General features: G+C 41.7%; 1 protein-coding gene across 5 annotated transcripts in view; it reads left to right on the forward strand.

The window, feature by feature from the left end:
• Positions 1-581: 581 nt before the first annotated feature.
• Cttnbp2 (cortactin binding protein 2) overlaps positions 582-21,580 on the forward strand; it is a 146,347-nt gene continuing 125,348 nt past the window's right edge. For 3 of the 5 annotated variants that reach the window (XM_034518963.2, XM_076913668.1, XM_076913669.1), the window contains exons 1-2: positions 605-782; positions 13,197-13,304. In XM_034518963.2, the coding sequence (XP_034374854.2) occupies positions 702-782; positions 13,197-13,304 (189 nt within the window). In that variant the 5' untranslated portion in view covers positions 605-701. Of the gene's footprint in view, positions 783-13,196; positions 13,305-21,580 lie in introns of all 5 variants that reach the window. The other 2 variants (XM_034518964.2, XM_076913670.1) reach the window with 2 other exon arrangements.

Raw genomic sequence — 21,580 nt, forward strand, 5'->3', positions numbered from 1 at the left:
CCTCAGGCTTGGGGGTGGGGTAATGGAGTGATGGGGAGATACCACCTTCCTGAAAAGAAAACTGAACAGATAGGTACCCGCGGAGGAGGGGTCGCTAGAAACAGCTGGACTCAGACTTTCAGCTGTGGATTCAGACTTTCAGTTGACGGTTTTTAGAGAGGACTAACATAGAAGATGCGATAAAACAAAGCCGGGTGTACAAACCAAGAGGATAGACGAGTCCTGGCGACAGGAGCTGGCAAATATTAAGAAACCTTATTGGAGCTAGTGGAAGAGAGGGACGGTTGCTCAATTTTAGATTTCAAATCCAGGAGTCTGGCCCCCAGATCGGCTTGTGCCCCGCTGCCTAAGCAAAGATTTTAACCAGCCCGTCACCTCGCGGGAGGCAGCTTGCTTTCTTTTGCATCCCGGGGTATCTGTCTCCCCCGACTTCAGCGCGAGGCCGCTCGGCTCCGGTGCAGGCTTTTGGTCCCGTGGGAGCGACTGGTGCGGGCAGGCGGGCGGGTGGGCGGGGCGCCGCTTCTCCAGCGCACAGAGGGTTAAGCGGCAGGGGCGGCGCGGAGAGGCGGGAGGGGGCGGCCGAGCACCGGGGCTGAGAGCGCGGCGGCCGCAGCCAGCAGCGGGTTAAGCGCCGCCCGCGCCGAGAGAGCTGAGCCCCGCCGCCGCTCCGAGCTCGCATTCGGATCCGCTAGAGCAGGAAGATGGCGACGGACAGCGCGAGCTGCGAGCCCGACTTGTCCCGCGCCCCGGGCGACACGGAGGGGGCCACGGCGGAGGCGGCGGTAACCGAGTTCCCTGGGCGCGGGGAACGGTGTAGATGCGGGTTGGGAGTGGTGCCAGGGTCCCCACTGGACACTCCCCTAGAGCTGCCCGGTCCTTTCCTGGGATGCCTCGTCTTCCTCTGGGGTGCCCCCTTACTTCCCCATGGTCCCCCTTCCCAAGGGTTTCCCTTCCTTCTCCGGGATATCCCCTTTCTCCTGTGTCTCTTCCCTTAGATACCCATTCCTTCCCCGGGGTGTGCCCTTCGTGTGTCCCTTCCCCGGGGTGTCCCCAGGGCCAGAAGCGAGTTCCAGTGGGGAAAACCACCCCCCACCTCCGGTGCTAGGGGCCGGTCGGTCCTTCTGGACACTCGACACGCGTCTCTGGTGACCCCTTTGCCCACTCGCGGGGTGCTCATGGAGGATCGCAGTCCCCATTGTTCACCTCTCCGGGACACGGAGCGAACACGAGTCTCGGGGTGCCTGACACCTCTCCAGGGACCTGGGGTAGCAGAGACGGGGAGGTGAACCATCACTAGGCAGGTGTGGGGATGTTCTTTGTGTGTGTGGGTTCATGTGTCTTGGGGAGCCTGGTGGGAGAGGCCCCTCGAGCACCAGCACTTTGGGTCCTAGCTGACTGCTGTTCGGTCAGTCATCTGTAGGGATCTTCTTCCCCAGCTAAAGCGGGATTGAGCTGGGTTTTCTGAACCTGGTGTCAAAACATTGTTCCCTTTCCCCAGTGTCTTGACTTGCTTAGGCGCATACCTGCTCCCTTCTTTGACACTCTGAATGTCTGCATGCACAGACATTCCCTTCCTACCCTGCTTAGGGGGTCTTGACCCACAAAGCCAGGTTGGAAAACATTCGCAGGTTGGGGAAGCTGCTTTTGCTAGAACTGTAAAGATCTGCAAAGAAAGACAGGTCTGGGAGCGCCTCCCACTCTTGGCCAAACCCAGCAGCTCTTTCGGAGGATTCCGAGTGGGACTGAGTGAGCTGAGGGGACGACCCCTCTGTGCCTCCCACCTCCACATCCAAATCCGGGTCTGGGCAGCAGAGGGCAGGACCAGGTGTAAACAGCCTGAGCTGTTGAATTTCCTCCCACCTCAGGCTTAGAAAGGGAAAGGAGAGGTGTGGAGGAAGGTACTTGGGAGTGATAGCTTCAGAAGCAGAATGTAAGAGGAGGGGGAGGGGAAGAGGGACTACTAATCCCCTTCGTGAAAGTGGTAGAATCTGGGTTTGGGGAGCTTTGGGGAGAAATTGAGTTTCCCACTCTTTGCTAATAAGAACTTTGAGGAGGAGGCGGGGGGGGGGGGGGAGTCGAGGTGTGGGAGAACTCGCTTCTTCTCCCCCAGGAAGGTGGATAGTTTGTTTAATCTACTTAGAAAACACCCTTTGTGCCTGCAAGATATTTCAAGCACAAGATAAACCAACACCAGCACGTGGTTTATGATGTGTGATGTATAAGACTGTAAACAAAATTGCACTGTCAGGAATACTTTCGTTCCAACAAGGTCAGTGTTCCTTGTCACATGCTTAAAAATGTCAGGAGCCTTATTCAAAATGCGGTTAAATTAGCAGCTTGATGATTTGATTCTAGTTAAGGGGAAGAGTCAAGAAAAAAAAGTCTCCAGAAAGAACCTCCTTCATTATTCCCAAGGGATGCTGTAGGCTTCCAACCTGCAGTAACAGTACTTATGTTTTGTTTGTTTGTTTTGTTTTGTTTGTTTGTTTTGTTTTGTTTTAAGCAACTTTACTTTTAAGTAAAAATGTTACCTTTTATTCTGTAAAGTTGGGCTATATTTATCTTTACAGGTACTTTTCACTTGAAAAGGGGACTCTAAACACTAGCTACTTGAGTAAACTGGTATTTATTTATTTATTTATTTATTTATTTATTTATTTATTTATTTCGAGACAGGGTCACATGTAGCCAAAGCTTGCCAGGAACTCCCAGCCTCCTACCTCCCTGCCACCTAAAGTGTTGAAATTAAAGGCCCTTACCATTACCCACGGGTGGGGAGGGGGTTGGGGGGCGGGCTTTAGGCTGGTTTTGGTTTAAAAAAAATAGAAATTTTGTTTGTCATACTTGCTTTTCATCTAATGGTTAAAAAATAAATCTATATTTTGCTTTTTTGCTAACAGAAAATTAATATATATATATTTTAATTTTAATGAGAAATTCTCTTTTTGCCTTGAAGAGATTTATTTCATTTCAAATTGGCTTACATCTTCTGGAAATTATATATATATATATATATATATATATATATATATATATATATATATATATATATATTTGGCAGAATCAAGCTAGTGAAGCCTCAAAGCCATTGACTATTTTTGAAAGTGCATGTTTTCAGAGGTTTTTTTTTCTATTTAGATTGTTGCTTAGGAACTGGCTTAATTTATAGTTTGCAGTTTAATATAATTTCCAGTGGAATGTCTTAAATTTAGTTTGTTATCCTTGTTCTTCATTGTTTAAATCCTGAAAGCACCCCAAGCTAACAGCTACATTATTCAGTAGGATTGTATTAATAGTCTACGCTGTGATCCATGCTGGGAGCCTGGGTTATTTTCAGTACCTTAGCCAAATGTGATGACTTTTATAGGCCATCTTGCTATTTCTGCTCAGAATATAACTCTTTCTGGTAGGCAGTATGGAAAGTAGAATCTGCTTTTTATTGTCACTGTGGAATTTGAGAGAGAGAGAGAAAATGGTGATCTATTTAAAGCTGTATTTGGGGAGGCAACCAGCGTTCTCCTCGCTCTAGGATTTCTGGATTAGCTAATATGCAAAGCGTAGGTATAGATTTTGCTGCTGCGAGGGTGGCAATTACAAGGGATATCTTGGCATCGTTTTAGTTAAAAACACATCAGTGTTAAATTTTATGTCTGGCACCTTGAAAAGCTTGTTTTCTAGGTGACAGTAACATAAATGCAATAAAAGGGGCCTTCTTAGCTAGTTTTGGTTTTTGCCTTTGACAAAATGAAATCATAGTTTTATAGTAGCTGGCGAATATTTAAAGCGTGGTGGAATAGTTTGAAAGGGAAATGACATGAACTCAGCACACATCACTCATCTGTCACGAAGATGGAAGCATTGTGGGTAGGTAGCATCTTTGCCGTTGACCCTTTAAAGCATGACTATGGTAGACTCTGCAATACACGGTGGAGTAAAACCATGATAGGCATAAAAATGTGGATAGACGTGTTAGGTATGACAATCAGAGAGAGGGTTCCTAGTGGAAGGACCTGGAAATGTTTTATGGAAGGCACTGGAAATAGTCTATGGTGGAGGACATTTGTACTGGGCCCTCAGAAAGAGAATGTAAATGGAGATGACAGAAAGATGTGTATACCAATGTTCTTGAGTTTCTTTCACAGGAGTCCCAATGCCAAAGGCTTGTAAAGATGAGTAGAGAGAGCTACCATTTCAGGTATAGGCTTTAGAACATCCCTTAAGTTTTGCAAAGTTTGAAAGATTAGGATGGAGATATTTTAACATGTTACACTGTTGCTCTTTAAACAATGGCTTGCATATTTCTGCTTGTATCTGTTCTGTTTATTTTTACAGCGATTGCTGCTGCTGTTCAGTTTCTCATAGGAGCAATTTTGTGTCAAAAAGCATTTGCCCATTTGTGGTTGAATCCATACCAAAGCTAAATTACCAGTTGGTTCTGTTCTTATGTGTTTCCCATAAGTTTATATGTCGAGAAAACATTTTACAGCGTTAGTATTTCATCAGCAATGACAGATAGCTGCTGTTGATCATGTGACCATCAAGGATGTGGCCTGGAGAGAGTTGTATGAGTTGATTTCTTAAATAAGGCTCATTAGAAGCTCTCATAATACATGATGGGGATTAGCTAATTGGAAAATATACTCTGTATTACAAGGTAACAATGAAGATGTTAGTTTGTATAATAGTAAACATTGCAGATGTTTCAGGCCTTAAGTCAATAGACTAACTTTCTTCCCTCCTTTCTTCTTTAGTTATGAGGGTTAGACATGGTCAAGTGCTCTCTAACTGAGCTACATCTTCAGGCCCTTGAATTTCAGGTTTTAAACATCTGTTACTTACTATAGGATGGAGGGGTGGTATACATGCCACCGCTTATGTGTGATGTCAGAGGACAACTCGGTAGAGTTGGTTCTTTCCGTTCATCTCTGGACTCTGGGGATCATACTCATGTTATCAGGCTTGGGAGGAGAGTGCCTCTACTGTCTCAGCCATCTCACCCACGCCATTTTCTTTTCTATACCTCCCTTTTCTAAGCTGTTCTTCTCAATGGCATATCAACTTGTTTCCAGAGATCTGTCTTCTAATTTTGATTTTCAGTGTTATTAGTTTTCTTTTCAGTTTCTTGTCTTCCCTGTGATGACTGAGGCCGAGGATGGAATGAACAAATGTTCATGAACATATTACTCCCTTCCTGGACTTTTCCAGTGTTAAAGTTGATGCCACATCATTCAGTAGGATGCCAAGGAGGGAGTGATTGATAGGGTGAGACACAAATTCCTGAAGGTTTGAGCACAGGAAAGGTTTGGACAGAAATGAAGAGATTAGTCAAGGCTTTGGAGTAGTGGACAGACACACGGCATATGGGTCTAGAATCCAGCTTCACAAGTGCCTAGCAGAGATTTCTGCCCAGGCCTCATAGGTCCTGCCCCTCAGCTCATTGGAAAGAGGCTTAATTAGATCCTTCTCTACTGCTCACCTGTGACAAGACTTATATTTAAAAAGGCCTTGTCTTGGGCTGGACTGACAGTGTAGTTAGGGAAGAGCTTGAAACTCACTTAAGAAAGCCCAGCATGGTGATGTGAATTTACTCTGGGAAGGTAGAGAGAGACAAAAGGGTTTCTTGGGCTTAGGTAGCCCTGGGCAGCCAGGGTTATCTGCTTGGTAAGGTTCAGACAAATACTGGAACCTGTCTCTATAAGCAAGGTGCCATCACCCATAGAGTGACTCCTAAGGTTGTCCTTTGGTCTCCATACAGGAGCATACATTTCTATTTACATATCTCCTCTCTCTCTCTCTCTCTCTCTCTCTCTCTCTCTCTCTCTCTCTCTCTCTCCCTCCCTCCCTCCCTCCCTCCTTCCCCACTTTCTGTCCAGGAGTTACTAACAGTAATGGCTATGGTACCATTAGGGGTGAAGTACGGCTAAGGTTTTAGTTGTATCTATTGTACGTAACTTATATAAACATTACAAATGCTGTGTATAGCATGCTGTGGTCCATATAGAAATAGTGATTTGAGTCCCAAACTCTTCACTTTTAGTAAATAACTATGTTGGGGATCTATTTGCAGGCTATGGTAAGTACACTATTTGTGGAATGGGAACACAGATGAAAGTGATTTTGTTTTGGCATTTCAATATTTCACCAAAAAGGCACCAAGATGATGCCAAAGACCCAAGTTCTTCTTCAAAAGGGCATGGTAACTCCGAGACCATCATTTTGCCTTCTATGTCCTCATTTATATGAAAATCATCACATTGCCACTTGACACCAGCGGATAATCAAGATGCATTATGTGGTGTGTTACAAACTTCTTTGTGGCACTTGTTAGATGTGGAAGGTTTCTCACTGAGGGGCTGATTCAAGCCTTCAGTTAGGCTGCACAGAAATCTGAGTTCTGTTGGAAAAGTACTTGTTTTTTGGTTTTGTTTTGTTAGTTTTTCTGAAATGGGGGTTCTTTTTTCTCTGGAGAGAAAAATGAAAGAAGAGGAAATCTAAGAGGAAGAAAAGGCCTGCCCGAGCCACTTTTCTGTTTTGCCTCCAGCTTTCTCGTGGTTAAAATTAGCTATGCCCATAGCAGGTTTCCCTTCCTGGCATTGTCTCCTTATCACTGGTCCCTCCTCCCACACACAGTTGCTTGTCTAGTGTGAAAGTGTTCAGGAATTGCTGCCTGCCTTGAGGTACATGGTGGACCCTGAGTTCTCATCAAGTCTTAAGGCCTTCTGTAGTTCCTTCCCTAGTGTGGGGGTTACTCTACATGACTGATTGAAGAAGACCCTGGGGTAGCCTTTCCTATTCTTTGTGCTCCAGGAGCCACAGACATGCTTTCTCTTTTGTACTGAATGGAGGGAGACCTGTTAGATAAAAGCACGCAAAGATGTGCTCTTCTTGCTGTCTTGGCAGCTGGTAAGGATGGGAGGATGTTCCTAAAGGCGAGTTTATACTTTGGGGAAATGCACAAGGCAGGCTGTGATTAATCGCCACATGAGAAAATGCAACAGACTCTTAAGACTGGATGGAGGAAGGGAAAGACTTCTGCAACCTGCAAAAGCATACAAGCATGAAGGTGGCCCTGTTTGCTGAAGAAAAGTGGGATCCAAAAGGGGAGGGGTAAGAAAAGTGGGTAGGGAAGAGCAAAAGCAGGGGTGAGAGAGTCTCCCCCACTTCCTGTCTCCTCCCGCTCCTCCTCTGCAATACACTCAGACTCCTGCACTTCTTTCTTGTCTTTCTTTCTGCTGTTCTGACAGGATCTTACTGTACCCCAGGCCAACTTGGCTTCAGACTTTTAGCAACCTGGCTTCAGCTTCCCAAGTGTTTAGACCAAGGAATGAGCCACCACACCTGGGTATTATTTTTTAAAAGAGTCTGAAGTCCTGAGGACCATATGCCTTTTCATTTCCCCTTGAGAATCCGTATAATTGGTTTAAATCCAGGCTCTAAATATTTAGAAAGTTGCACTTAATTCCTATTCATGTTAATACAGCCTTCAAGATTTGAAAGGTTCAAGATACCTCATCAGTTTCCCCTTGCTTAGCTCTTGCTTGTCTTCAAAGAAACTCTTGCTTGCTTACAGAGATCTGAGTGCAATTAGTTCTTAATGCAAAGTATTAAACTAGGAAGAACACATTTCTGTAACTTTGAAACAAAAAAAATCCAAAATCAATTTTCCTCAAGTACTTTTCAAAGGCTTTTAGTCTCAAGGAAAAAAAAAAAAAAAACAAAAACAAAAACTGTAAGATTTCCTCAGTCCATAATACAGTTCCCATCCCTCCCCCACCTCCCCACCCCCCAGCACACGAAATCAAGGCACTTGAGAGCTAGAGCTGATTTTAGAAACCACTTAGTCTAGTACCCCCTGTTTAGGGATTACTAAATCCAACGTCTTCCTCTTACTTAGGAGAAGCCTGAAAGCCAAGCAGATAAAGCCACTTTCCCTTCCAAATCTATCTTTTGCCTGGTTTTCAAGCCCTCTGCTTTCCCAGATACTTTCTTACTTATACTTATTTTATACTTATGCATATAAAGGCTTTGATTTCATGGGACTGAAAAGCAAGGGGTGCGGGAGGGTGCGGGGGGGGGTGCAGGGGGGAGTAGTGTTGAAGGGAAGAGACAAACAAAATGACTGGCTGTGTGTTTGAGTCCATTTTCACTAAGGATCACTGATATGACTGATATGTTTGGGCAACTGTTTGAGGGACATTTCTGCCTCTGTAGTTCAGAATATACCTCTAAAGCTTTTTGGCTGCTGTTATGGTTAACGTCAAGTGTCAACTTGACACACACCTGTAGTCACTTGGGAAGGAGAATTTCAGTTGAGGAATTAACCTGTGGCCATACCTATCTATAAGGGATCTTCTTAACTGATAATTGGTGTGGAAGGATATAGCCTGCTGTAGGAGGTATAATCCATAGACCTGTGGATGTAGACTGTGTAAGAAAGCTTGCTAACTCTCAACCTGAGATCAAGCCAGCCAGCAGTTTTTCTCCATGATAAATACAGACTGTAAATTAATAGACACGACTTGGGTATATCTCAAGGCAGATGTTCTTTGTTTGACCAGACTCTGGCAAGTCTTTTTTTTACAATAAGTGTTCAGAACAGGAGATTTCCTGGATATGGTGACTTTTCTGACAAATGACCTCAGGACAGACAGATTTAATCTTCTTGTTGTAGGTTTTATTATTATTTCCTCTGTGTCATTGTCATTGAAAGGATGTAATCTGGACTTACTGTTTTTTGCCATTTTTTTTTAATTGGGAAAGTGAGTTCTGTCATAAATCATAGTTTGAACCATTTCTCTTGGTACTTGAGGGAGAAAGTCTTTATGTTTTCTTCTGTGCTCTGAAGATCCTAAGGTGGTTATGTGAACAGCAATGTGTTCTGTCATCTGTCTTCTTTTGAAAAATAGATTATCATGGTTGTTTTAAAATAAATATCATAAGATGTAGGGTAATTCATTTTAGTCTTGAACCAAGATGAATTAATGATTTCTTTTGATATCTAAGTTCTTTGTGCTGTGAGTTTATGAGATCAAAGCCACTTCAAGGGAAAGAACACCAGAGAGCTTTGTTTATGTCTTCCCCCTCTTCCACCTCTACAGGGCTAATGGGTCATGTTTGTCATCTCAGCTACTCAGAAGACTGAGGCAGGAGGATTGCACGTTCAGGGTGAGCATGGGATACAGAGTGACTTCAAGGCTCACCTTCCAAACTCAGTGAGACTTTGTTTCAAGATAGAGAGTCAAAGGAGCCTTCAGATTAAATAGCTCAGTGGTAAAGCACTTGCTTAGCATACATGCAATGCTGGGTTCACCCCTGAAGAAGTAAAAATGCTTCTCCTTTTCTTTTAAAGGAGGCTCTTAATATCAGTGTGTGTATGTGTGTGTGTGTGTGTGTGTGTGTGTGTGTGTGTGTGTGTGTGTTTGTGTTTTTTAATCAGCCTGCACAGGAACTAAGTTTTCTGGTGACATTTTTGTACATGCTTAGTTTTATTACCCCACACCCAACCCTCCTACATGTCTGTTCCTGGTGTCTTCTGAGCTCGCTCACCTTTTTGATTCTTACTAAGAAGCAACACAATACTGTTAACTTATGTGTACAACAATTGAAGTCTTTAGAGCTCCACCATATTTTCTGGTACTTTCTTTCCCCCAGATTCACTAGAGTGAGGATAAAAGCATCCAGTACTAAGAAAGAGCACTCTGAAAATAGTATTGGAATTTTATTGTTGAAATCAAGCAGTAATGTTTTACTGAGGAAGCAGGAGTGGAGATTGATGTAGTGGGAGAGAGATGGGCAAACGCATGTGTGTTCAAAATAATATATCACTTAATACTTGGTGGTAGAAGACAGATCTTTTTCTTTTCTTTTCTTTTTTTTTTAACATTCCATATGATGTATTTGTGGTTCAGCAAGATCACTTGTAGTAGTGTTTTATGCCTTTAATGATTTCCTTTTATTGACATGAAATATAGGAAAATAGAAGAGCTGGTTGCAGGTCACATGCCATGATGCTGCTGATGAAAGCAGGGCAAGCTCTTAACATGACTCTTACCATGAATCAGAACCTCAGCACAGTCTTTCATAATTTATTAGTCCCTTAAAGTAGAGAGCTTTGCTCATGAAGCTTTGGAGAAACAAGAACAATAAGACACACAATTAATTAAAAGCCTTAGAGTGAGCAGCAGAGGCAGCATTAATAAAACATTCTTCTCTAAAGCGCACAGGAATTGCAGTCTTAGTGGGGAGAACCAGGATAAAAGTCTGTCTTTCATCATAGTCAAGAAGCTGAGTTTATTGAACTTGGGTTGGTAGATTTGGAAAATAAAAGACTTTTAGGCAGTACCCTTCTCTTCTCTACACAAAACATTTGAGTTATTAATACCTATTGCTCATCTAAACTCTGTGCTCAGTTTTTACATATATATTCTTGGACAGTCCTCAGAAGAAACGTACCGAGTGTCAGGCTTTTCAGTGTGTTAATGAGAAAACCGATCACTTAATGAAGTGCTCTCAAAGTACCCTCCATCCTTCTACACCAGCAACAACTTGTAAGGCAAATTCAAACCCACCCTACCTTTCCTGGTTCCATATTTTTTTAGGATTGGAGCCCCTGCATTGTTTAAGACCAAGTCTCAGGGATTCCATCCAGACGCTAAAGTTTGAGAATAACCATCTGTGCTAATACTCCATTGTGGACCAGAGTTTCAGATAGTAGATTGAACTTTACCACTCACTGGGAATATGTCTACAATGGCCTGATGAATGGTGGTTTTCTAGTGCTTCCATTTGTAAAAAGAAAAGAAAAAAAAAAAAAGAATGAAAGAAAGAAAGACAAAAAAGAAAAAAAAGCCATTTAGCTAGAAATTTTTCTTTGGAGAACTATCTAGGTCTAGTCTCGTGCCACTGTAAATCATGGTTTTCTTCCTTAAAGTTTCCTTGGAAATGAGATGTGACTGCTTCTGGTCAAGTCTAGTGACAGTCCCTGAAGTCATGGGCTTTGTTGTGCTTGCTCTTGTGTATTCGTCAGAAGAGTTGCGTGTAGATACTTAAATGCCAAACCATTTCTCATTGGCCGGTTGATAGAATGCACCCATTTAACATGATGCACACATAGTCCATTCTGGAGCATTGGTGCTGTGTACCACAGGCACAGATAAGCCAGGCACAGGCACAGGCACAGGCACAGGCACAGGCACAGGCACAGGCACAGGCACAGGCACAGGCACAGCTGGTACATCTGGTTTACTGTTTACTAGTTGTTTTCTATATATGCCTTCGACTCCTGAGTTGTAGTTTCTTCAACTAAAACTAGAGGTGATGGTGTCCTGTGGATTAAGTTTTGTTTTCTGAGAATACTTTGGAAAAACATTAAGTGCTACACAAATGTGCAGTCAGATTCTAGAATGCCTTGGAGAATACCTTCTGAGCTCAGATGCCTGGAGACATATGGTGATGAACTAGGTTGTCTTCATCAGGTAGGGAGTGAGTGGGTTTATCAAGTGTGTCTGCACAGAGTGGAGGGACCATGGGTGCTGGATCCCGTCCTCTATACTAACTCAAACTTGTCTAACATTCTGAGTGATCCTCTCTCAGCTCAGCTACAAAATGGATGTCAGAAGACCCCCATGAAGAAGTCATAAGCAAGAAGTTGCTACTAAGGACAGGAATTTAGTGTCAATGGTTATCTGCACTGAGAGCTAGGGAGTAGTCACCAAGAAAAGTTATAGAAGAAGAAATCATAGAGCTAGAAGAGTATGGGGTGTGGAGTAGGATTACCTTGGCCCTTGTACAGACTCTTCGTATTCTTCCCGAGTCTCTAGGAAACATTTTTGTCTAGCCCTGAACCATATCTCAACCTTTATAGAACGGCAAGAAATTACATAGGTTTATTTATCTCTGTAGCCTGGTAACAATGTCACCTGATGGCACATCAGGATAACTACATGTCAGTGATAATTCAGGCTAGTTAAAAGCATCTCTCTCTCTTTCTGCTTGTGTGTGTGTGTGTGTGTGTGTGTGTGTGTGTGTGTAACAGCTGACACTATAAAGAAAAATATGTTTCTTAGAACATAGGCCATTGTTTTTTGACTCTGGATTCTTGCCTATGGCATTGGAAATCTGAGAAAGCTTAAATATCTGACTTGAAGAGAAGACAGAGTTCCAAAACTTTTATTTAAAATTTTCAGGTTTTCTAATGTAGGCTGAATGGAAGACGAAACATTTCTTCATGGCCCAAGTAACACATCTGCAGGCCAGACTTGGGTATAGACTGCCAGCTGGTGGCCTCTCCTGTAGAAAGTTCTGTAAACAAGATCTGTTATTATTGGATGCCCTGGAATTTATAATACCCTCCCAGGAGCCACTATGTCAGAGACCCTCCAAGGAATACATCTGTGTTTTCTTGTTACCCTCAAAATTAGCCTCCCACCCCACCCCCAATCCCAAGGCCAAGCCTGTTTTGATATAGACTCCAGAGCCTTTTAAATGTGTGCTGCATAGTTTGGAGAGATTCTAAGTCCAGATGTTCAGACAGTCAGACATCTCTTTTTTTTTGAGGAGAGGCTTGCAGAAATGGCATTACATGGTTTTCTCTCTTTAGGAGCTGGAGCATCTGTCCTGCACCCAGCCGCTGGCTGGATAGAATTGATCCATAGGTCATTCAGTTCTATCTTTATTGCTCTCTTTTGTATATATGTACATTTATGTGTGAGTGGGTGGAATGTACATGTATATACACGTATGTGGAGACCAGAGCACAATCTTGGATATTATTCTTCAGGCATTGACCCCAGCCCCCTTTGTTAAGACATGGTCATGGTCGCTTATTGGCCTAGAATTTGTCAAGGCTAGGTTGGCTGGCCAGTGAGCTCAAGCAACTGCCAGCTTCCACTTCCCAGTACATGGGATGAATATCCCAAAGCCACCATGGTTGGTTTCAGGACAGCCATCTTTTCCAGAAAGGATGTTAGTACTGATTCCATTTTCTTTTTTTTTTTTTGTTTGTTTGTTTTTGTTTTGTTTTGTTTTGTTTTTTGAGATAGGGTTTCTCTGTATAGCCCGGGCTGTCCTGGAACTCACTCTGTAGACCAGGCTGGTCTTGAACTCAGAAATCTGCCTGCCTTTGCCTCCCAAGTGTTGGGATTAAAGGTGTGTGCCACCACTGCCCAGCCTGATTCCATTTTCAATTTGCCTTATAGAAAAAGGAGTTTGATGTGGACACCCTCAGCAAATCAGAACTTCGGCTGCTCCTCAGCGTGATGGAAGGTGAACTAGAAGCCAGAGACCTCGTGATTGAGGCCCTGCGGGTAAGAGCATTTGGGGGTGTGCCACTAACATTTCTGAGGGGGCCAATGGCAGAGGTCCTTTCCCTCTTATTTTCAAATCACTTGCATTTACGGTGTTAGATCTGGTTAATGTCTACTCCCCACTCAAAACATCAGCCTTAACAAGACAGACAGACTGAAGTCATGTGGTTGTTGAGATGGTAGAAGCTGAGAATAAACAATTGAAAATGGGAGACTTGAAACATCACTGTGTTAATCGGTAATCCTTATATTTATGGCATATTTGACCCATGGACATATAATTTTAGCAAGTTAGTACTTTGGCGTCTTGTATATGTATGAGGACTGTGGGAGAAAATTAAGAGAATTAAAAAAAAATAAAATTAAGAGAATTATTTACAGCAGTATTGCCAACTATCTTTTTTACTTCCCATGTAAGTTGTGAGTGATGATTTTCGTTTTCAAAAACTCAAGAGTTAAAGTGAAAACGTTCATGCCTTCAAATTATTTTTATCAGAGTTTTCAATAACTTAAGAATACTTCTGTAATAGCTTACACAGAATGTCATTTGCCCCAATTACATTTTCTTTTGGAAATAATGTTAAATTCTCTTGATGTGGTTTTCTGATCGGAAATTCCACATCCTGACTTGTTTTGGTCTATCAGTTGGCTGTAGGTTTCAGTTTTGTTTTGTTTGTTTTTTTTCCTTCTTCTATATCCATTTGTATGTAATTAGACATATCTTGGCTCTCAGTGTTTTGGCAAAAAGGATTGTAATCATTACATATAAAGCATGGGTTTATCTTATTTCACTAAAGATTATTTCCTTAAACTTTCTCCTTGGGACCTTATTTAAACATATGAGAATCTTTAAAATGTTAGCTCACTGTTGCCTATGACAAGAGCTTCTATGGTGAAGAAGGGAGTTAGGGATGGCGGAGGGTCACATAGGATGTGCAAGGGGGTACCCAGCTTTTCAGGGGCACACACAGATGTACGGGGTGAGAATTTGGTCCTGAATGGGAGTGAAAACAGTTCCTAAATTTCACGTCTAGAAATTGTTACAGTAAGTGGGGGAGATTTTGGAGGAGTTGAGGGAGGGTAAACTGTAATCAGAATGTATGGAAAAATCTATTTTCAATAAAAGAAAGAGAGAAAAAATATGAATTGCCATCTATACGCATGCTCCCTGGAAGATATGATGAGTTTATGGCCGATGGCACCTATTTCATAGCATTGCTATAAAAACACAGTTGGGAGAGAATTCTGATCCACGCCTACCATCGGGTTGACTCAGATACAGAGAGGTGGTTTTACTGAAATAGTGAATGACTTCTGGTAAAGGTTCCCAAACAAAAGTGCGGGGTGCCTGCCATGAAGGAGTCCAGCACTGGGGAGGCAGAGGCAAAGAGATCAGTGTAAGTTCAAAGCAAGTGTGCTTTACAAGCAAGACCTCTTGTCAAACAAAACAAAACAAAACAAAACAAACAGAAAGAAAGAACTAAGGAACAAAAGAAAGAGCACACATTTGCATAGGAATTGAGTCTTTAGGAAATTCAGTTTTTTTAAAAAAAATAATTTAAGTAAGTTGTTTATTGATAAAAAGGAATTCCTCTTTGGTCTCAAAATGGTCATACTGAAAGTTCTAATGAGAAGAGTAAACTGAGGGGCATTTAAAGGTTTGAAGAGGACTTGCAAAATTCCTGGAGGCAGACAGATCTCTGAGTTGAAGACCAACCTGGTCTCTAGTGTGAGTTCCAATACACCCAGGGGTACACAGAGAAACCTTGTCTCCAAGAACCAAAGAAGAAAAAAGAAGAAGAAAAACAAGATCATATATGTGTGGCAGACTCTCCTCCCTTCCCCTTAAGAGCCAGTTAATGAGAAAACAAAAATGCTCTGCCCTGCTTCAACATAGCCGGTGGAGAAGAGCTAACTGGGACCAGTCTCCTGTGTTTAAAGACTGAAATCAAACAAACCGACATTGTAAAGCCCTAAGAGAGGAAGATGCCTCCAAGACCACACATAGGCTTGCACATAGGCTTTCTTGTTGTCACACAGGCAGACCCTCCATGGAATTTGGCGTGTGAGATCTTCTTAAAAGCTTTCTTAACAAAATGATGTTTATGATGTATTTAAATATTTAGAGATCTGGTTTAAAGAGTTAGTACTAATGGAATTTCCACATACCTGTGGTACCTGGAATAGACCCAAGTGCCAGGATTTACCACTGTACTAGTCAAATATTTACTTGGGTCCAAACGTGTCTTCCAGTTGCTGTTTCCTTAACTGTACAACAGAATGTGATTTACTGGCTAATTAATGCCACAGACAGAAATTGAGACAAAAGGATGTGGAGAATTTTATATCAGATTAGTAGATAAAACTTATCCATAAATTAAGAACCAAAACCTCTTTAAGCGGTATACTGTGTATCTGCAAATAAAAAAAAACATTTTGTTGTTGTTTTTTTAAATAAAAAAAATATTTGAGCTTAATAATTGAAAGAAGAGATAACTAATTTGTACCCTGAACTGTACTAGATTTGCAAATAGATATGTATTTTAGACCAAACTGTTTCACTTTCTAAATCACATGATCCTGGTTGTTTTGACTTTCCAGTTATAAAGATTTCATTGATCATTGGAGAAGTAGCAATAGACGTTTCAGAAGAGTCCATTAATATAAATTTGGGGGTAAGACAGATTATAATATGTATCTTGGCATTTTTGACGCTTTCCTTTTTAAGATCAGAACTACTTTCCATATAAAAAGTCCATAGCGTTATAACAATAATGATTTTAAAAATTTTGTAAACAACAACAGTCTTCGGCCTGGTTTTGCTCTGTAGGCCAAGATGGTTATGAACTTGTATTCTCCACCTCTGCCTCAGCCTCCTGGGTGCTGGGATTGCAAGCATGGACCACCATGCCCACTTCTAAGAATGTCCTTTTCTGTTAAGAAGAAAATTGTATTTTAAAAGAGCAGCCCTGACTACTGACATCTGTAGGTGCAGGTTGTCTGTATGCCTTTTCCCCTTTTCTTAACTGAGATAAGTGAAGTTGACTGCACTAAGGATAGCAAATCCTCCTCTCAAACTTTATAAATAGGCTAATGTAGGAGGCAGATTCTCAGTTATTTGCATCGGAATTTAAAAAAAAAAAAAAAACTTGACCATCTTAGCATCTCTTTACATAAAATGCACTTTTAGTTCCGGTAACCTTGGGGAGTATCAAATGACATAAATGCCTGTCCAAGGGACTGTGTAAACAGCTGTATAGGAGACCCACATTATAGTAGAAGTTCCTTTCTCTCTCTCAGTGTTTTGAAGCTGAGTGGTGGGAGCTGCAGAGCCAGCTCTGTGCTAAATCCTCATCTAACTGACAGGATTATTTCTGTTTCCCTCCCTTCCTGAGGGAACTGGACTCTTCTGTGGGGTGGAAGCTTGATTTGGGGCAGGTCCACGTGCCACTGTATAATAAGAGGAAAGGGAGGAGGTGGCCCGCAAGCCACTTTTACAGTGCAGCTTTAGTTGTGTCATGCTCAAGAGTTTCTGGAGTTGGACAGGGTGGCGAATGCTTGTTGTTAGAGTGCAGGAGACTGAGGCAGGAGGATTGAGAGCTTGAGGAGGCCAGCTATAGTGAGACTCTGTCAAAGATAAACAAAATATATTCAATAAATATCTACTAGATGCCAGGCGGAAAGTTAAGGTGAAGTTAAGTAGAGACATAGTACACACCAAACACACCAGAAAAGTGCTACATCCTGAGAAGTGTTAGGTGTTTTTGTAGTTTGATCTACATTTTATAACCAAGCAAAACAAAAGCCTGATCTACTCATTGGGCTTCCAAGTGATATTACTTTAAAGGAAAGCAGGTTTTTCTCAACCTCAGCACTGTTGATATTTGGGACTAGATTCTTCTGAAGGGAGGAGAAAGTGTCCAGTATACTTTCAGGAGGTCAGCAGCATTCCACATTGGCCTTCCCCCCTCCCATGCTTGCCAACAACATCGCCCACAACTGTGACGAGAAGGAAGGTCAACTCTGAGAGACTCGATTGCTCCCATGAACACCACACCATTCTAAACTTGTGCTGACCACTAGAAATGTCACTTTAAAGACTTTATTTGAAAGGAAAAAAAAAGGACCGTAAGTGCTCTAAATGATTTGAACCTTTCTGGTACAGTGGTTTCCTTGTAAAGCACTGACCCTTTAAAAGCTAAAGGTTAATCTGCAAATGCTCATTTTAACAAATTTTATGACCCTTTCTGAATATGCCACATACTTTCCTATTTAAAATTGCAGTATAGTTTCTTTTCCAGAACTTAAGTGCTTTTACTTTTCAAAGTGAAATATGCTTATGATTGTAATTCTTGGTGTTAGAATCTCGCTATGAAACGTATGGTGCTTGGGAGTCAACCAGAGCTTCTTATAGAATAAGCAGGTGCCCACCCTTCCACTGGCCTGGGTCCCTAGTGCCAGACAGACCTGAGGTGCTCCACTCTGGTTTTAAAAGCAGCCCTCGGTGAATGGCAGCCCATTGTGAGCATCCCTGGTACAGCATGTGTGCTAAGCATTGATACTTAATACTAATCTGGCTTTTCACTGGTGTCAGCTAAGTAAACCATGAAGTGTTTTGTCTTTCAGAATTCCCCTAAGATTGCTGGCAATCAGTTGTCCGAAGTTTATTTGTTTTGTGTATGTTATACATTGTAAAGACTGGATTTGGTGAGCAGAGCTGAATTTATGAAAACAAATTCATTCCTTTCCTTTCCTGTCCATGGAGATAAGACGTTTCTGTGTCTACGGAAAGGCGGGCAACAGTAATCAGCATTGGAGTCAGTTCTGCAGCAAAACCAGTTTTTATAAAGTACAAATAGCCAGTGATTTTAAAATACTATTGTATTTTGTCTAGCGAGACAAGAATAGAAACTATCAATTTTCTTTCTGAGAATTTGATTTTCATTAGTGAATAGTTACCATGAGTTTAAAAAAAAAATACAGAGGACAAAGATGGTTCTATATGCTAAGAAATCAAAGTGATGTTATAAGCACAGGTCTAAGTCCAGAGGTCACCTACTGGCATTTCTTGATTCTTGGGTCCCAGAATTGTGCCAGGGACACATGATAATGTAATAGGAAATAGAGATGATTTATTAAGAAAAGCGAAGAACTCCCAAGAATGGGAGTAGGTTAGTGAGCAGGGAAAGAAAACTTAAAAAAAAAAAAAAAAAAAAAAAAAGGAAAAGCTGGGTCACAAGGCTCATGCATGACCTTTATTAGGCCATTCAGACAGCATCTACTTTCTAATTTCTGTTTCATGGCCTTTTCTTGCAGCTGCTGGGTTTGTTGTGTGTAGCCCAGGAGGACGAGGGACTCGAGTCTCTTTTGTCATATATCACTCTCCATCTCTACTCTACTGTCTCAGTGATGATACTGTAAAAGGGAAGTGTTTATGTTACCAGTCTGGGCCCAGTTAGTGAGCCAGAGATCTAGCTGAGCAATGCTTCCTTGCTGAATACTAACACATTGGGAAAATATCTGTGAGCAAAACAAACTGACAGTGGTGCTTGTGAATCTCAGTGATGTATCACTTCAAACTGGGCACAGTGCGTACACACACACACACACACACACACACACACACATATATCTTTATATTCTGCTCCCTCCCAATCACCCCCTCCCACAATCCTTGCCCCCTCTTTTTTTTCCTCTGAGTGGATAGGGAACCCCTGTGCATCCCTCCATTCTGACAGTTCAAGTCTCTATAAGGCTAGGCACTTCCTTTCCTACTGAGACCAGAAAAGGTAGCCCAAGTAGTAGAACATATCCCATGGATAGGCAACAGCCTTTTGAGATATCCACCCCAACCCCTCTAGTTGTTCAGGACCTACATGAAGACCAAGCTGCACATCTGCTACATATGTGTGTGGAGGGCTAGGTCCAGTTTGTGTTTGTTCTTCAGTTGGTGGTTCAGTTTCTGAGAGTCCCAAGGGTTAGTTGACTGTTTTGGTCTTCCTGTGGAAGACCCTTTGGGGCCACAGTCCTTCCTCCTGTTCTCTCATGAGAGTCCCCAAGCTACACTCAGTTCGGCAGTGGGTGTCTGTATCTGTCTGAGTCAGTTGCTGCGTGGGGCCTCTCAGAGGACAGCCGTAGCAATCTCTTTTTTATGAAATAAAATTAGAATAGCAATATCCTATATTTCAAATTTTAATTGACAAGAAAGGAGAAAGAAAAACAGAAGATATATGCATTGTTAATTCAACAGATACTAACTGTCTCTGTGATGTTCTTTGCTTGTCCTGGATATTAAGAATACAGCAGAAAACGTGGGCCTGGTTTCTTTCTCTTGGATCTTAGACTCTGGTGGAAGAAATGGGTATCTAACTGAGAAGAGGAAAAAAAAAAATAACCTCAACAGTTATACTTGAGAGTTTAGCTGAGCAAAATGATGACTTATGAAATGGGTAACCAGAGGGTTCAAAGCAGCTACTGGGCAGTATGGATAGTGAGTCCTTATAGACAGAACAAGTAAAGTATGCCAGTAGCCTGATTGGTGTCAGCCAATTCTTTGTTTTATTTGAGCATGGGCTGATCATGTGGCAACTAGTGATTGCCTGAGGCTTGAGACTTGATTGTTCATGATTGGCTGACGCTCAAGTGTTGTTACTTTTTTTTTTTTTTTTAAATCTAAATTAGGTTTTAAGTGTGTTTATACACTAAGACTGGCATTTCAAACACAGGAACTCAAAGTATGGAAACAGCCTCATGCTAGTGCTGTCTTTTTTTTAAAAAAAAAAATGAAATAAAATTATTAACATTGAAATCTGTTATTTTGGGAAAGAGACAAATGCTAGGAGGGAGAGTGAAGGGGATAGTGTAATTCTAGATGGTGTTGGAGGACAGAACGTAATCTACCCCTAGACCTGCCATACTGTGAACTCAGCTGGAAGAAAGTGTTCAGGCAAAGATGGAAAGCACAAGGTTTTCAGCTGGGAAGGACCAATGATATTTATATCAGCTGCAGAAGGGAGAGTGAAAGCAATGAGAGAGGAAACCGGGCTGCAGCAGAGAGACAGTGACAGGCATGGTGTTTGCATTTTTTTTTCCCCTGAACACGTGAGAAGCCACAGGGGTGTTTAACTATGAATGGTTGGTGTGCATTTTCTAAATGATCAGGTTTTTTTTTCTTAAATTATGTAGTACATTGAATTGTTCAATAAAAGTTTCAATTTATCTAATTTAAATAATTTCAAGACCTCACCAATCGGAAACTGCTGGAGGGATCTAGGAGAGCCAGGGTCTGATGAGACAAATCCTCGGGGATAATGTGAGAATCAAGTGTCTTGGGCCCTTTCCAGGACTTCCACACCAATCTCTTCTTTGTTACTTTTATTGCCTAGCAACAAAGTGTTTTTCTTCACATCATTGAGATTTAGCCAATTATGAGTGTTATTAAAGATTGGTTTAAATTACAACTGATCAGGAAAGTCCTTCACCAGGCATCTTTTAAAAGAGAAAGTCCTGTCTTCAATTTTATTTTCTCCAAATGTAGTTTTATCTCAGTTCACTTTAGATTTTTAAATTACATGAGTTTTTTATATTTTATTTTATTTTATTTTATTTTTGGTTGCCTTCTTCCTAAAGAGTGGCAGCCATCTATGTATTCCAAAGCGTACTTGGTGTATGGTGTATGAAAATTCCTTTAAGCTCTTTTATATAGATTATGGTAAGTAGCAGAAGACTACTTTTACAGGCTGCTAGAAGGAACTGGTCAAGAGTGGCAGGGATCTTCCAACAGGGTCTGAATCCCTTCAGCCCTCAAGCATCCATACAGACTTATTTAAGTAGATGCCTGGAGTATCTGTTATCACTCAATAGCCCCTCACAAGCCGTTCTCTTTGGAATAAACAAACAAGCATTTTATCAGCCTGGAATCCTTCTGATGAATCACTCTGGGAAACACAGCAGAGACCCTACTTAGTGTCAAGCACTGATCCAGATATTGTGAATGTATTAAAATGGAAGTGTATCTCATATGGGTGTGATAGTTTCCTTAAGAATCTTGTCTGTCTTCACATCTTTTTATTCTTTTGTTTTAGAGATGAGAACTCTTTATGTTTTTAGGCTCTCCTCATTTACCCAGACTCAGGTTATCCTCCTGCCTCAGTCTCCTGTGTATCATACCCATCTTGGTACTAAGTTCTAATGGTTAAGTCTCTGTAGTTAATAATTTTAATACAGTGGAAGTCAGACATGGTTTTATATATTCAAGTCTGGGCAGAAAAAATTAA

Source organism: Arvicanthis niloticus, chromosome 15 (genome assembly GCF_011762505.2).
Source record: "Arvicanthis niloticus isolate mArvNil1 chromosome 15, mArvNil1.pat.X, whole genome shotgun sequence".
In the NCBI taxonomy this organism is placed as follows: Eukaryota; Metazoa; Chordata; class Mammalia; order Rodentia; family Muridae; genus Arvicanthis; species Arvicanthis niloticus.